At 35.1% G+C, this 14,931-nt stretch overlaps 2 protein-coding genes across 2 annotated transcripts; one reads left to right on the top strand and one right to left on the bottom strand.

The window, feature by feature from the left end:
- The first annotated feature begins 35 nt into the window (after positions 1–35).
- LOC101899510 (maltase A3) lies at positions 36–6,124 on the top strand. Its single transcript, XM_005175915.4, has 5 exons — positions 36–510; positions 571–1,484; positions 5,060–5,511; positions 5,706–5,849; positions 5,910–6,124. Exons 1-5 carry the CDS (start codon positions 291–293, stop codon positions 6,037–6,039), a joined length of 1,860 nt encoding a protein of 619 aa, XP_005175972.1. The 5' UTR covers positions 36–290; the 3' UTR covers positions 6,040–6,124.
- Positions 6,108–11,431, bottom strand: LOC101899666 (maltase A3-like). Its single transcript, XM_005175916.4, has 5 exons — positions 10,262–11,431; positions 10,061–10,168; positions 9,621–9,964; positions 6,312–6,452; positions 6,108–6,251 (listed from the first exon to the last, which is right to left on the bottom strand). The coding sequence occupies exons 1-5, from the start codon at positions 11,387–11,389 to the stop codon at positions 6,185–6,187; spliced, it is 1,788 nt and encodes a 595-aa protein (XP_005175973.2). The 5' UTR covers positions 11,390–11,431; the 3' UTR covers positions 6,108–6,184.
- Positions 11,432–14,931: the final 3,500 nt, after the last annotated feature.

Below are 14,931 nucleotides of genomic sequence, written 5' to 3' on the forward strand. Positions count from 1 at the left end.
TTGTCGCAAAAAGAAGAGACCATTTTCTTTTTTGGCCACTTTTGCTTTCTTAGTTGACAGTGAGCTCTTGAAAAGTAAACAATTGTGCGGAGGCTAAGAAGAAACGTTTCATAATCTGTAGAAATACCCCGCCCCCTCATTTTCACTTCAATTTGTGGGACAAAGCAAAGAAACCACAGCGGGCCGAAGCAATCGAAGCCACACAAGAAACATAAAAACAAACAAAGAAATTTAGCTGCGTCAACGCCTACGCCAACGTCGTCGTTGCTGCTGCCGCCGCCACCACTGCGATGTGGTTACAAACATTTTTCATTGCATGCCTGGCCTCTGTGATAGGGGCTGGCGTCTTTCCAAACTATCATGCCCATTTCGACTTTGTGCAGTGGGACAAAGAGAAGACACTGGACGAATATGAGGCCGCACAGAAATGGTGGCAAACGGCCTCATTTTATCAAATCTATCCAAGGTCATTCAAAGACAGCAACGGCGATGGAGTGGGTGATTTGAAAGGTGAGACATATGGAATTCTTGATTGAAGTTTAGATTTAATTCCCTCTCCCCGCTCCTTAGGCATTACCCAGCAACTGGGCTATCTCAAGGAGATTGGCATTACTGCCACCTGGCTCTCACCCATCTTCCAGTCGCCCATGGCCGATTTTGGCTATGATATTTCGAATTTCTTTCAAATCGATCCTCTCTTCGGCACCATGCAAGATTTTGAGAATCTCATGCAGGAGGCCCAACGTTTGGGTTTGAAAATCATTTTAGATTTTGTGCCGAACCACACAAGCGATGAATGTGAATGGTTCCAGAAATCGGTGAAACGCGACCCTTACTACAAGGATTTCTATGTCTGGCATCCGGGTAAAATCATTGATGGGGTACGTCATCCTCCCTCGAATTGGGTGAGTGTATTCCGCGGCTCGGCCTGGGAATGGAACGAGGAACGCCAAGAATACTATCTACATCAGTTTGTGAAGAAACAACCCGATTTGAATTATCGCAACCCCCTGGTGAGATCAACCATGAAAATGGTACTGCAGTATTGGTTGGAAAAGGGTGTAGCTGGGTTCAGAGTCGATGCTGTACCTCATATGCTGGAGAAGGCTCCGGATGCGGCCGGCAATTGGCCCGATGAGCCTCGCAATCCCTATGTCAATGATCCCGATGATTATGGTTATCTGCAGCATATCTACACCGTCAATCAGCCAGAGACCATTGATATGGTCTATGAATTCCGTAAGGTCTTGGATGATTTCAAGGTCCAGCATGGAGGGGATGAGCGCATCCTGATGACTGAGAGTTATTCGCCGCTGGACATTGTCATGAAGTATTATGGCAATGGAACTGCAGAGGGAGCCCAGATTCCATTCAATTTTTTGATAATTGAGGAATTGGGTAATAACTCGAATGCCTTTAATTATGCAGAGACCATAAATAAGTGGTTGGGCAGTATGCCCCAGGGGAGGACGGCCAATTGGGTGGTGAGTAAAAATTTGGACTTTAAACAAAATATTTTCTTTTCAATGGAATTTTTTAAAAAAATATTTTTTGAACATCTATGGTCACATACTGTTCTGAATAAAGGCTCAGAGATCTAATGCTAACGTTAATACAACCTCAGAGGACTTATACTGGCCATTGTAAGAACTCAGTGAGCTGTTCTGGCTCTTATAAGAGCTTAGAGTTCTTATATTTGCCTTTATAAGACCTCAGAGGTCTTATACTGGCATTTATAAAACCTCAGAGGTCTTATACAGGTATTTATAATGCCTCAGACCTCAGAGGTGTAATAGTGGCCTCTATAAGGCCTCAGACGTCTTATACTGACCTCTATAAGACCTCAGACGTCTTATACTGGCCTCTATAAGATCTCAGAGGTCTTAAACTGGCCTCTATAAGACCTCAGAGGTCTTATAATGGCCTTTATAAGACCTCAGAGGTCTTATAATGGCCTCTATAAGACCTCAGAGGTCTTATAATGGCCTCTATAAGACCTCAGAGGTCTTATAATGGCCTCTATAAGACCTCAGAGGTCTTATAATGGCCTCTATAAGACCTCAGAGGTCTTATACTGGCCTCTATAAGACCTCAGAGGTCTTATACTGGCCTCTATAAGACCTCAGAGGTCTTATGCTGGTCTCTATAAGACCTCAGAGGTCTTGTACTGGCCTCTATAAGACCTCAGAGGACTTATGCTGGCCTCTATAAGACCTCAGAGGTCTTATACTGGCCTCTATAAGACCTCAGAGGTCTTATACTGGCCTCTATAAGACCTCAGAGGTCTTATACTGGCCTCTATAAGACCTCAGAGGTCTTATGCTGGTCTCTATAAGACCTCAGAGGTCTTGTACTGGCCTCTATAAGACCTCAGAGGACTTATGCTGGCCTCTATAAGACCTCAGAGGTCTTATACTGGCCTCTATAAGACCTCAGAGGTCTTATACTGGCCTCTATAAGACCTCAGAGGTCTTATAATGGCCTCTATAAGACCTCAGAGGTCTTATACTGGCCTCTATAAGACCTCAGAGGTCTTATAATGGCCTCTATAAGACCTCAGAGGTCTTATGCTGGCCTCTATAAGACCTCAGAGGTCTTATACTGGCCTCTATAAGACCGCAGAGGTCTTATGCTGGCCTCTATAAGACCGCAGAGGTTTTATGCTGGCCTCTATAAGACCTCAGAGGTCTAATGCTGGCCTCTATAAGACCTCAGAGGTCTTATACTGGCCTCTATAAGACCTCAGAGGTCTTATACTGGCCTCTATAAGACCTCAGAGGTCTTATACTGGCCTCTATAAGACCTCAGAGGTCTTATAATGGCCTTTATAAGACCTCAGAGGTCTTATAATGGCCTCTATAAGACCTCAGAGGTCTTATAATGGCCTCTATAAGACCTCAGAGGTCTTAGAATGGCCTCTATAAGACCTCAGAGGTCTTATACTGGCCTCTATAAGACCTCAGAGGTCTTAAACTGGCCTCTATAAGACCTCAGAGGTCTTATAATGGCCTTTATAAGACCTCAGAGGTCTTATGCTGGTCTCTATAAGACCTCAGAGGTCTTGTACTGGCCCCTATAAGACCTCAGAGGTCTTATAATGGCCTCTATAAGACCTCAGAGGTCTTATAATGGCCTCTATAAGACCTCAGAGGTCTTATACTGGCCTCTATAAGACCTCAGACGTCTTATACTGGCCTCTATAAGATCTCAGAGGTCTTAAACTGGCCTCTATAATACCTCAGAGGTCTTATAATGGCCTTTATAAGACCTCAGAGGTCTTATAATGGCCTCTATAAGACCTCAGAGGTCTTATAATGGCCTCTATAAGACCTCAGAGGTCTTATACTGGCCTCTATAAGACCTCAGAGGTCTTATAATGGCCTCTATAAGACCTCAGAGGTCTTATACTGGCCTCTATAGGACCTCAGAGGTCTTATACTGGCCTCTATAAGACCTCAGAGGTCTTGTACTGACCTCTATAAGACCTCAGAGGTCTTATACTGGCCTCTATAAGACCTCAGAGGTCTTATACTGGCCTCTATAAGACCTCAGAGGTCTTATACTGGCCTCTATAAGACCTCAGAGGTCTTATACTGGCCTCTATAAGACCTCAGAGGTCTTGTACTGACCTCTATAAGACCTCAGAGGTCTTATACTGGCCTCTATAAGACCTCAGAGGTCTTATACTGGCCTCTATAAGACCTCAGAGGTCTTATACTGGCCTCTATAAGACCTCAGAGGTCTTGTACTGACCTCTATAAGACCTCAGAGGTCTTATACTGGCCTCTATAAGACCTCAGAGGTCTTGTACTGACCTCTATAAGACCTCAGAGGTCTTATACTGGCCTCTATAAGACCTCAGAGGTCTTATACTGGCCTCTATAAGACCTCAGAGGTCTTATACTGGCCTCTATAAGACCTCAGAGGTCTTATACTGGCCTCTGTAAGACCTCAGAGGTCTTATACTGGCCTCTATAAGACCTCAGAGGTCTTGTACAGACCTCTATAAGACCTCAGAGGTCTTATACTGGCCTCTATAAGACCTCAGAGATCTTATACTGGCCTCTATAAGACCTCAGAGGTCTTATACTGGCCTCTATAAGACCTCAGAGGTCTTATACTGGCCTCTATAAGACCTCAGAGGTCTTATACTGGCCTCTATAAGACCTCAGAGGTCTTGTACTGACCTCTATAAGACCTCAGAGGTCTTATACTGGCCTCTATAAGACCTCAGAGGTCTTGTACTGACCTCTATAAGACCTCAGAGGTCTTATACTGGCCTCTATAAGACCTCAGAGGTCTTATACTGGCCTCTATAAGACCTCAGAGGTCTTATACTGGCCTCTATAAGACCTCAGAGGTCTTGTACTGACCTCTATAAGACCTCAGAGGTCTTATACTGGCCTCTATAAGACCTCAGAGGTCTTATACTGGCCTCTATAAGACCTCAGAGGTCTTATACTGGCCTCTATAAGACCTCAGAGGTCTTGTACTGACCTCTATAAGACCTCAGAGGTCTTATACTGGCCTCTATAAGACCTCAGAGGTCTAGTACTGACCTCTATAAGACCTCAGAGGTCTTATACTGGCCTCTATAAGACCTCAGAGGTCTTATACTGGCCTCTATAAGACCTCAGAGGTCTTATACTGGCCTCTATAAGACCTCAGAGGTCTTATACTGGCCTCTGTAAGACCTCAGAGGTCTTATACTGGCCTCTATAAGACCTCTGAGGTCTTGTACAGACCTCTATAAGACCTCAGAGGTCTTATACTGGCCTCTATAAGACCTCAGAGGTCTTATACTGGCCTCTATAAGACCTCAGAGGTCTTATACTGGCCTCTATAAGACCTCAGATGTCTTATACTGGCCTCTATAAGACCTCAGAGGTCTTGTACAGACCTCTATAAGACCTCAGAGGTCTTATACTGGCCTCTATAAGACCTCAGAGGTCTTATACTGGCCTCTATAAGACCTCAGAGGTCTTATACTGGCCTTTCTAAGACCATTAAGATCGTATAAGGGTCAGTATAACCCCTCTAAAACAATTCTCCTTTACAGCTTGGTAACCACGACAAAAGCCGCGTTGGCTCACGCCTCGGTGCCGATCGCATGGACATGATGAACATGTTGACCTTTACGCTGCCCGGTTGCAGTGTCACCTACAATGGCGAAGAGATTGGCATGACGGATGTTTGGATATCATGGAATGACACCGTGGATCCTTCAGCCTGTAATTCAAATCCTGACATTTATGAATCTCTCTCCCGTGATCCCGAGCGAACACCGTTCCAGTGGAATGATGGTCCAATGGCAGGATTTTCCAAAGCCAACAAGTCATGGCTGCCCATTTCGCCATTGTACAAGGACGTCAATGTGGAAAAGGAGCGTCAAAGTCCTTTGAGTCATTTGAATATTTTTAAGGAGTTGCAGCAATTGCGACAAGAGCCAACCATGAAATATGGTCAAGCGGAGGTGAAGGCTTTGAAGCAAAATGTTCTGGGGGTGAAGAGGTGAGGAAAGAAAGTCGAACTAAAGAAGGGGTATTTTCTATGGGGATATGGATTTTCTTTAAAAAAATTGAGGGCTCAAGAATTCGGATCTTCTTCTAGAGAAAAATGTGTGGTCCGGAAGATTTTTCAACTCAACATAGATTTTTTTTGAGAAAAAAATATTTTTGTGTTTTCGAAAAATATATTTTTTTCAGATACCTCTTGAAGGACTATACCTATGTAACCCTCCTGAATATTTTCAATGAGGTGGAGAGCTTCAATTTACAGCAGGCCTTTTCCAATATTCCCGATGAAATGGTGTACCATTTGGTGACGGAAAAATCGAAGGCCAAGAAGGGGTAAGTGGAATTTTTTTCAAAGTTGATTTCCGTAGTCAATTTCTTAATTCTCCTCTACAGCGATCGCGTCAAGTCCTCTTCCATTACTCTGCAACCCAAGGAGGCGGTGATCTTGAAATCCCCCAGCAAACTCTCCACCACAGCTGGTTATTATCTCTACTATACCCGTGAAGAAGAACCTCAACATTAAGTGTTAGAAAGTTAAACGAATATTTGTTCTCAGTGCCAAGCACAGATTTATTTTTTGTAAAATTTTAAAAATAAAACATTTTGTTATTTTTTTTCTTTTTTGTAAAAATTTTAATTTTTTTCTTTCTCAGAAATTGTTTTTAAATTCAATCGGATTCTACAATAATGGCCTCATAGCCATTCAAATCGAAATTGTCCAAGGCCACCACATCGCTGGAAATAAATAAATTAAAATAATTTTTTAAAAAATTGAAAATTTAAATCAAAACCTACCCAGCCTTCCTGGTCGATATGATATTGGCAATTTTGGTTTTATAGCTTCCCGAGGCCTTGATGACATCCACGACATTGGCCTTTTGGGCCTTATCCAATACATTGGCCAAGAGAATGTAGGTTTTCTCATTGGGCAGGGATCTGCAAGGAGAGAATTAAAAAAAAATGTTTTTCATTGTTTCAAAAAACTTTGGATTTAAAAAATAAATTTTTTTCATAATTGCGATAAACGTGGACTTTTTTTTAAAAATATTTCTTTCCAAGATTGCAATAAACCTGGATTTTTAAAAATATTTTTTTCAAGATTTTAATAAATGGGGATTTTTTAAAAATATTTTTTTAAAGATTTCAATAAATTGGGATTTTTGAAAAATTTTTTCTATGATTTAAATAAACGTGAATTTTTAAAAAAAAATATTTTTGAAAACTTCAATTTATGGAGATTTTTTAAAATATTTTTTTAAAAATTATTTCCATGAATAAAATAAACGTGAATTTTTCAAAAATATTTTTTTCAGGAATTCAATAAAGTTAGATTTAAAAAAAAAACTTTCCAATGTTGCAATAAGTGTGGATGTTTTTTTAAAAGTATTTTTTCCAAATTTCAAAAAACGTGGATTTTTTAAAAAATATTTTTTTAATGTTGCTATTAGTGTGGATGTTTTTTTAAAAGTATTTTTTCCGGATTTCAATAAGTGTGGATTTTATAAAAAATATTTTTTCCAGATTTCAATGAACCTGTATTTTTAAAAAAAAAATTTTTTCCAGATTTCAATAAACGTAGACTTTAAAAAAATATTCTTCCAATGGTGCAATAAACGTGCATTTTTAAAAAAATATATTTTTCTAATGTTGCAATGAACGTGGATTTTTAAAAAAATATTTTTAAATGAAAAAATATATTTTTTTTTAAATTTAAAAAAAGATTTTTTTATATTGAAATTAAGGTCGATTTAAAAAAAAATTGTTCCTCAATAAAAATATATATTTTTTCCAAGATTTCAGTAAACGTTATTTTTTTAAATGTTTTTAAATTTTTATAAAGTATTGTATTCCGGATTTTAATAAACGAGGAATTTAAAAAAGTTATTTCTTCAATTTTTATAATTTTCTTACGAGATTTCAACAAACTTTGATTTTTGAAAAATATTTTTAAAATTTTTAAAAACTATTTGTTTTGAGGTTTTATTAAACGCGGAATTTTGCACAATGTTTCTTGAATGTTTAAAAAAAGGGTTTTTCGCGATTTTAACAAAAGTAGATTTTTTTTAAAATATTTGTTTGAAAATTAAATAGGATTGGATTTTTATTATTTTTTTTTTTTGAAAAACCAAATTAAGGGGGATTTTTTAATTTTTGAAAAGCTAACAAACGTGGATTTTTTTTAAATATTTTTTTTTTGAAAAACCAACCAATGTGGATTTTTTAAAAATATTTTTTTTGATTAGCCAAAAAACGTGGATTTTTTTAAAATAATTTTTTTGAATAACCTACAAACGCGGATTTTTTAAAAATAATTTTTTGAAAAACCAAATTAAGACGGATTTTTTAAAAATTATTTTTGAAGTACCCAAAAAAGCGTGGATTTTTTAAAAAATATTTTTTGAAGTACCCAAAAAAGCGTGGATTTTAAAAAAAATAATTTTGAAGTACCAAAAAAGCCTGGAATTAAAAAAAAATTTTTTTGAAGTACCAAAAAAAGCGTGGATTTAAATTTTTTTTAAGTACCCAAAAAAAGCGGGGATTTTTAAAAATATATATTTTTTAAATATAAATATATATTTTTTAAAGGCGTGGATTTTTTAAAAAATATATTTTTTGAGAACCAAAAGCGTGGATTTTTTAAAAAATATTATTTTAAATACCCAAAAAAGCGTGGACTTTTAAAAAAATATTTTTTTAATACCCAAAAAAACGTGGATTTTAGTATCCAAATATTTTTTTAAAGACTCAATAAGCCTATAATATTTAAAAAATATTTTTGAAGGACTCAGTAAGCCTAGAATTTTTTTTAAATATATATCTTAAGGATTCAATAGGCACAGACTTTTTAAATAAATTTTTGTTAAGGACTCAATAACTTAAGTTCTTCCGAAAGTTTTAATAAATGTAGACTCTTTTTTTAAATATTTTTTTCGAAATTTTAATATACGCTTTTTGTTTTTAATATTTTTAGGATTTTTCAGATTTTTAAAAAATATTTTTTTAAATTAAAAAAATATATACATATTTTTTCAAAATTTCAATAAAAAAAGTTTTCAATTTTTTTAAAAGACATTTTTAAGCTTCCAATGAATTCTTTTAAAATATGATTTTTTTTTAACTTTTTCCAAACGTGGATTAAAAAAACAATTTTCCAAACGTGGACTTTTTAAAAAAATATTTTTCAAAACGTGTACTTTTTTAAAAAATGCTTTCACAAACATAAACTTTTTAAAAAATATTATAAAAATATTAAAAAATATATGCCGTTTTTTTTTTGTTGCCAAATAGTTAGGCTTAATCCCTTTATTGTCGTTTTTAAAAAATAATAAACAAATGTTGTTTTTATAAAAACAAAATAAATGGGATTAGGTCTAACTATTTCGCAACAACAAAATTAAAAAAAAAATTTAAGCCTTCAATATTATTTTTTAAAAATATTTTACTAAACGTGGACTATTTAAAAGTGTTTTTAATATTTTAAATTTAAAAAAAATATATAATTTCTAAATTTGAAAATATATTTCTTATTGTTTTTTAAGCTTTCAATAAACGTGGATTTTTTATTATTTTTCCAAATGTGGATTTTTTTAAAAATATTTTTAGATTTTTTTCAAAAATGTTTTTTATAGAACGTGGATCTTTTTTAATATTTTTCCAAATTTGGATTTTTCTAAAAATATTTTTAGAATTTTTCAAATATGTTTTTTATAGAACGTGGATTTTTTTAAATATTTTTCCAAACGTGGACATTTTTTTAAATATTTTTAAAATTTCAATAATTCAAGCTTTCAATAAACGTGGATTTTTTTAAATACTTTTTCAAATTTGAGCTTTTTTTAAATATTTTTTTCAAACGTGAGCTTTTTTAAATATTTTTAAAATTTTTCAAAAATATTTTCTAATTTTTCAAAAATATTTTCTAATTTTTTAGAAATATTTGTTATAGTTTTTTAAGCTTTCAAAAAACATGGCTTTTTTTCCAAAATATTTTTTTTTTCAAAAATATTTTCTAAATTTTTAAAAATTATTTTTTTAATATTTTTCCAAATTTGGATTTTTTTTAAAGAAAAATATATATTTTTTTAATTTTTCCTCCCCACTCACCTCTTAACAGCCAAAATATTATCCCCAACATTGCCATACTGCAACCCACCATACTGCAGTGTCTTCGTCTGACGCAGCTGGGACATTTGTTTGTAGACATTCAAATGACTTTTGCTGGCCGCCTTTTCTGTCTCAACATTGACAGTCTTGTAATTGGGATTGATGGGCAACCAGGTGGCGCTGTTGTTGGAAAAGCCAGCATTATCCGCCGAACTCCATTGGAAGGGTGTGCGGGCGGGATCACGTGTAAATTGCTTATAATTATCCGGACTGGCATTACACGCGGCCGGGTCAACACTGTCATCATAGGAGATCTCCAAGTCGACCATGCCCAATTCTTCACCCTGAAAGGAGGCGGGAAAAGAGAGAGAGATAGGGAGAGAGAGTTTTTGGAAATGAAGTCTTGGAGAGAAAACAATTTTGGTATATCTCCAGCTTACCATGTAGGTGACACTGACTCCTGGCAGGAACATTTGCAGCATGTTCATGAGATCAATTCGGTTTTCACCATAACGGCTGCCCACACGACGCTTGTCATGGTTGCCCATCTGTAATGGGAACAGGGGCTCTGTATAGCTTTCAGTTTTTATCGAATTTTTCTTTTTTTTTTTGGATGAAAATGAGGTTCGACGTTTACTTACCACCCAATTGGCCGTCTTGCCCGACGGCATATTATCCATCCATTTCTTGATGATCTTCGTAAATCCTCCCGCCGGCAAGTCGGTGTTGTTTTGATTATCATTCCCAGCACTGATGAATTGGAAATTGAAGGGTATTTGGGCGCCATTCACAGTCTTGTTGCCATACATTTTCATCACCTGGTCAATGCTGGACCAGGTTTCAATCATCAAAACCCTGGTGTCGCCACCATGGACCCTTTGATAATCCTCCAAAAGCTGATGCCATTGATAGACCATATCAATGGTTTCCGGTTGATCCTGCGTATAGATGTGCTTTAGATAGGCCGAGTCTTCGGGATCACTGGTATAACCCGACAAGGGTTCATCCGGATAACGGCCATTTTCATCGGGCAGAACCTCAAACATCCAGGGTACGGCATCAATGCGGAAACCAGCCACACCACGATCCAGCCAATAGGTGAGGACCCGTTTCATTTGGGCCACCACATCGGGGTTACGATAATTCAGATCAGGTTGTTTCACCGCAAATTGATGCAGATAGTATTGCTGTCTCTTTTCATTCCATTCCCAGGCACTACCCCGAAAGGCCTGCAACCAATTACTGGGTGGCTTCCTTTGCCCGTTTTCATCCACATAGCCATCATGCCAGACATAGTAATCCTCATAGCCCTTCTCCCGATTCACCGATTTCTGGAACCACACATTCTCATCACTCGAATGATTCGGCACAAAATCCATAATTATTTTCAGACCCAATTTATTGGCCTCCTTGATGAGTTCATCGAAATCCTCCAGGCTACCATATTCCGGTTGGATGTCAAAGAAATTGGCAATGTCATAACCAAAATCGGCCATAGGCGAGACATAGATGGGCGAAAGCCAGGTGGCATTTACCCCAATCTCCTTCAAATAGCTGAGTTTGGAAATAATACCCTTCAAGTCACCAATGCCATCACCATTGGAGTCCTTAAAGGATCTGGGGTAAATTTGGTAGAATTGCGACACCTGCCACCAGTCCTTGCTGGCCAAGGTATTATCCGTTACACTGCCATCACCGGTACAGGCCGAGGCTGCTTGGAAGCCAAGGAGCAACACCACGCCACTCAACAGGCCAATTAGTCTGGCCATGATTTCCGAATATTTTTTATTTTTTAAATCAATTTTTTTTAGACAGTTTTTACTGTCTTTATTTCAAAATTATTACTGCCATTTGCCGAGACAATGCATGGGGTTTTTAATAAATTTCCCTCAGGTGTTCATGCCTCAATTAGCCTAAGTTTTTCCTTTTGTTTTTTTTTTTTCAGATTTTTTTCTGATATTTTTTTCTAATTTTTTTTCTCAATCCTCAAGTGCCAATTCAAATATTTGGTACTTTGTTTTGAATTGCCACTAGAAGCAATTTTCAATTTGTTTTCCTTCTTCTTGTTGTTGTTCTCGATTTTCTTACTCATTAAGCTGCGGAATTTGCTTTCTGAGATTTGTTTTTATTTTTTTTGTCTTTTTTTTTGCGATTTTCTCTCTTTGTATTTAATTGATTCTTATCACCCGTTTTGTTTACATTTTTCTTTTGATTCGAGTGGCATTTGGTTGCATTTGTTTGATTTGCTTTGTGTGCTGCTCTGCTGATGCCCCCGGGGTGCAAGTATTTAATTGAGCATGCAATTTGCAATAGCTTTACAGTGGGTGGGGAGGAGTAGCAATGAGGGAGTGGGAATGAAAAATTAAAAAAAAAATATTTTTTTTGTGAGATTTAAAAAATGATTTTTAGAATCGAAAATATTGTTCAATCTATTTTTTATTATTTTGAAAATCACGTTTTCTGCAGGTTATTAGAAAAATCTTCTTAAGAAAAATTCCTAGTTTCAATAGAGCTTAAAAAAATATTTTTATAATTTCACTCTTGATATTGGACCCTGGGAAAATTTAATTTAAATCCATCATATGGATTTTTCCTCAAAAAAAAAAAATAAATAAATAAAATAAATAAATAAATAAAAATAAATAAATAAATAAACATTTGTGTACGCATTTTTAAGGATTTTTTAAATAAATAATAAATTTTGAAATAAAAAAAATATTTTTGGAATTAGCTAAAAAATATTTTGAATCAGTTTTGATTATTTTTAAAATCAGGATTTCTGCAGGATATCAAAAAGATCTTCTTTAAAAAGAAATATGAAAATTAAATTAAATTAAAAAAAAATTGATTTTTGGAATTATTTCAAAAATATTTTTTAATCCATGTTTCTGTCGGACATAAACAAATCTTCTTTAGGAAAACTCACAGTTTTAATAGAGCTAAAAAAATGTTTTTTTTTTAATTCCATGCTTTTCATTGGAACTTGAAAAAAAAAAAAATAATTAATTAAAAAAAACTGTCAATTAATTTTCTAAGGGCATTGAATTTTTTTCACAATTTCTAGAAGTCCATTGAAAAATTATTTTCACGTTTTGTGATCTTCAGGTAACCTCTAGAAATTCTTTAAAAAATCGACAATTTCTGGCCTTTAGGTGGCCTCTAAAAATTCTTTAAAAAAAGCCACGTTTTGTGGTTTTTAGTTGGGCTCTAAAAATTAGTTAAAAAATCAACGTGTTCTGGTCTTTAAGTGGCCTCTAAAAATTCTTTAAAAAATATACGATTTCTGGTTCAAATAACGCCTCTAAAAATTCTTTAAAAAATCCACGTTTTATGGGTTGTAGGTGGCCTCTAAAAATTTTTTAAAAAATCCACGTTTTATGGGTTGTAGGTGGCCTCTAAAAATTCTTTAAAAATCTTCGTTTCGTGGTCTTTAGGTAACGTCTTAAATTTCTTTAAAAATCCACGTTTTCTGGTCTTTAGGGGGTCTTTGAAAATTCTTTAAAAAATCCACGGTTTCTGACCTCTAAAAATTCTTTAAAAAATTCACGGTCTCTGGCCTCTAAAAATTCTTCAAAAAAATTCACGGTCTCTGGCCTCTAAAAATTCTTCAAAAAAATTCACGGTCTCTGGCCTATAAAAAATCCACGTTTTGTGCTCTTTAGGTGACCTCTTAAAAAATTTTAATAATCGACAATTTCTGGTCTTTAGGTGGTCCCTAAAAATTCGTTAAAAAATCCAAGTTTTGTGGTTCTCAGGTTACCTTTAAAAATTCTTTTAAAAATCCACGTATTTTGGACTTTTGGTGGCTTCTAAAAATGAAAAAAAAAAAAAAATAATCAAAAAATCCGGGATTTCTGTCCTCTAGAAATTCTCTAAAATGTTAACCGTTTTTAGCCTCTAGAAATTTAAAAAAAATTCACGTTTTGTGGTTTTTAGGTTCTCGTTTTTAGCCTCTAGAAATTAAAAAAGTACATTTTCTGGTTTTTACCTAAAATTTCCTAAAATTTCTTTAAAAAAAATCTACGTTTTGTGGTTTTTAGGTGGTCTCTAAAAATTCCTTAAAAAATCCACGTCTTGGGGTCCTCAGGTAGTCTCTAAAAACTCTTTAAAATATCCAAGTTTTGTAGTCTTTAGGTAACGTCTTAAAATTCTTTAAAAATCCACGTTTTCTGATCTTTAGAGGGTCTTTGAAAATTCTTTAAAAAATCCAAGGTTTCTGACCTCTAAGAGTTCTTTAAAAATCCACGGTACGGCACGGCCTCTAAAAATTCCAAAAAATCCACGGTTTCTGACCTCTAAAAATTCTTAAAAAATTCACGGTCTCTGGCCTCTAAAAATTCTTCAAAAAAATTCACGGTCTCTGGCCTATAAAAAATCCACGTTTTGTGCTCTTTAGGTGACCTCTTAAAAATTTTTAATAATCGACAATTTCTGGTCTTTAGGTGTCCCCTTAAAATTCGTTAAAGAATCCATGTTTTGTGGTTTTCAGGTTACCTCTAAAAATTCTTTAAAAAATCCACGTATTTTGGACTTTTGGTGGCTTCTAAAAATGAAAAAAAAAAAAATTAGTCAAAAAATCCAGGATTTCTGTTCTCTAGAATTTCGTTAAAATGTAAAACGTTTTTAGCCTCTAGAAATTTAAAAAAAATCACATTTTCTGGTTTTTAGGTGGCCCCCAAAAATTCTTTGAAAACTCAAGACGTGGAGGTAGCCATTCATTCATCATTCATCAGGTAGCCTCTAAAACTCCTTAAAAAATCCAAGTTTCGTGGCCTTTAGATGGTCTCTAAAAATTCTTTAAAAAATCCACGTTTTGTGGTCCTTAGGTGGCCTTTAACAATTCATAAAAAAATCCACAACTTCTGGCCTTAAGGTGGCCTCGAAAAAATCCTAAAAAGAGCAAGGCTTCTTTTTTTGGTGGCTTCTAAAAATAAAAAAATAAAAATTACTCAAAAAATCCAGGGTTTTTGTCCTCTAGAAATTCTTTAAAATGTAAAACGTTTTTTAGCGTCTAGAAAAAATCACATTTTCTGGCTTTTAGGTGGCCCCTAAAATTTCTTTAAAAATATACGTTTTGTGGTGTTTAGATGACCTCTAAAATTTGTTTAAAAAATCCACGGTTAGGTAACCACTGAAAATTCTTTAAAAAAATCCATGTTTTGTGACCTCTAAGAATACATTAAAAAATCCACGTTTTACGGTTTTCAGGTGACCTCTAATTTTTTTTTTTTTAAATAAACATTTGGTGGTCTTCAGGTGACCTCTAAAAATTCTTCAAAAAATCCACCTTTTGTGGTCTTTAGTTGGCCTC

The sequence above is a fragment of the Musca domestica genome, unplaced genomic scaffold (assembly GCF_030504385.1).
Source record: "Musca domestica strain aabys unplaced genomic scaffold, Musca_domestica.polishedcontigs.V.1.1 25, whole genome shotgun sequence".
Taxonomy (NCBI): Eukaryota; Metazoa; Arthropoda; class Insecta; order Diptera; family Muscidae; genus Musca; species Musca domestica.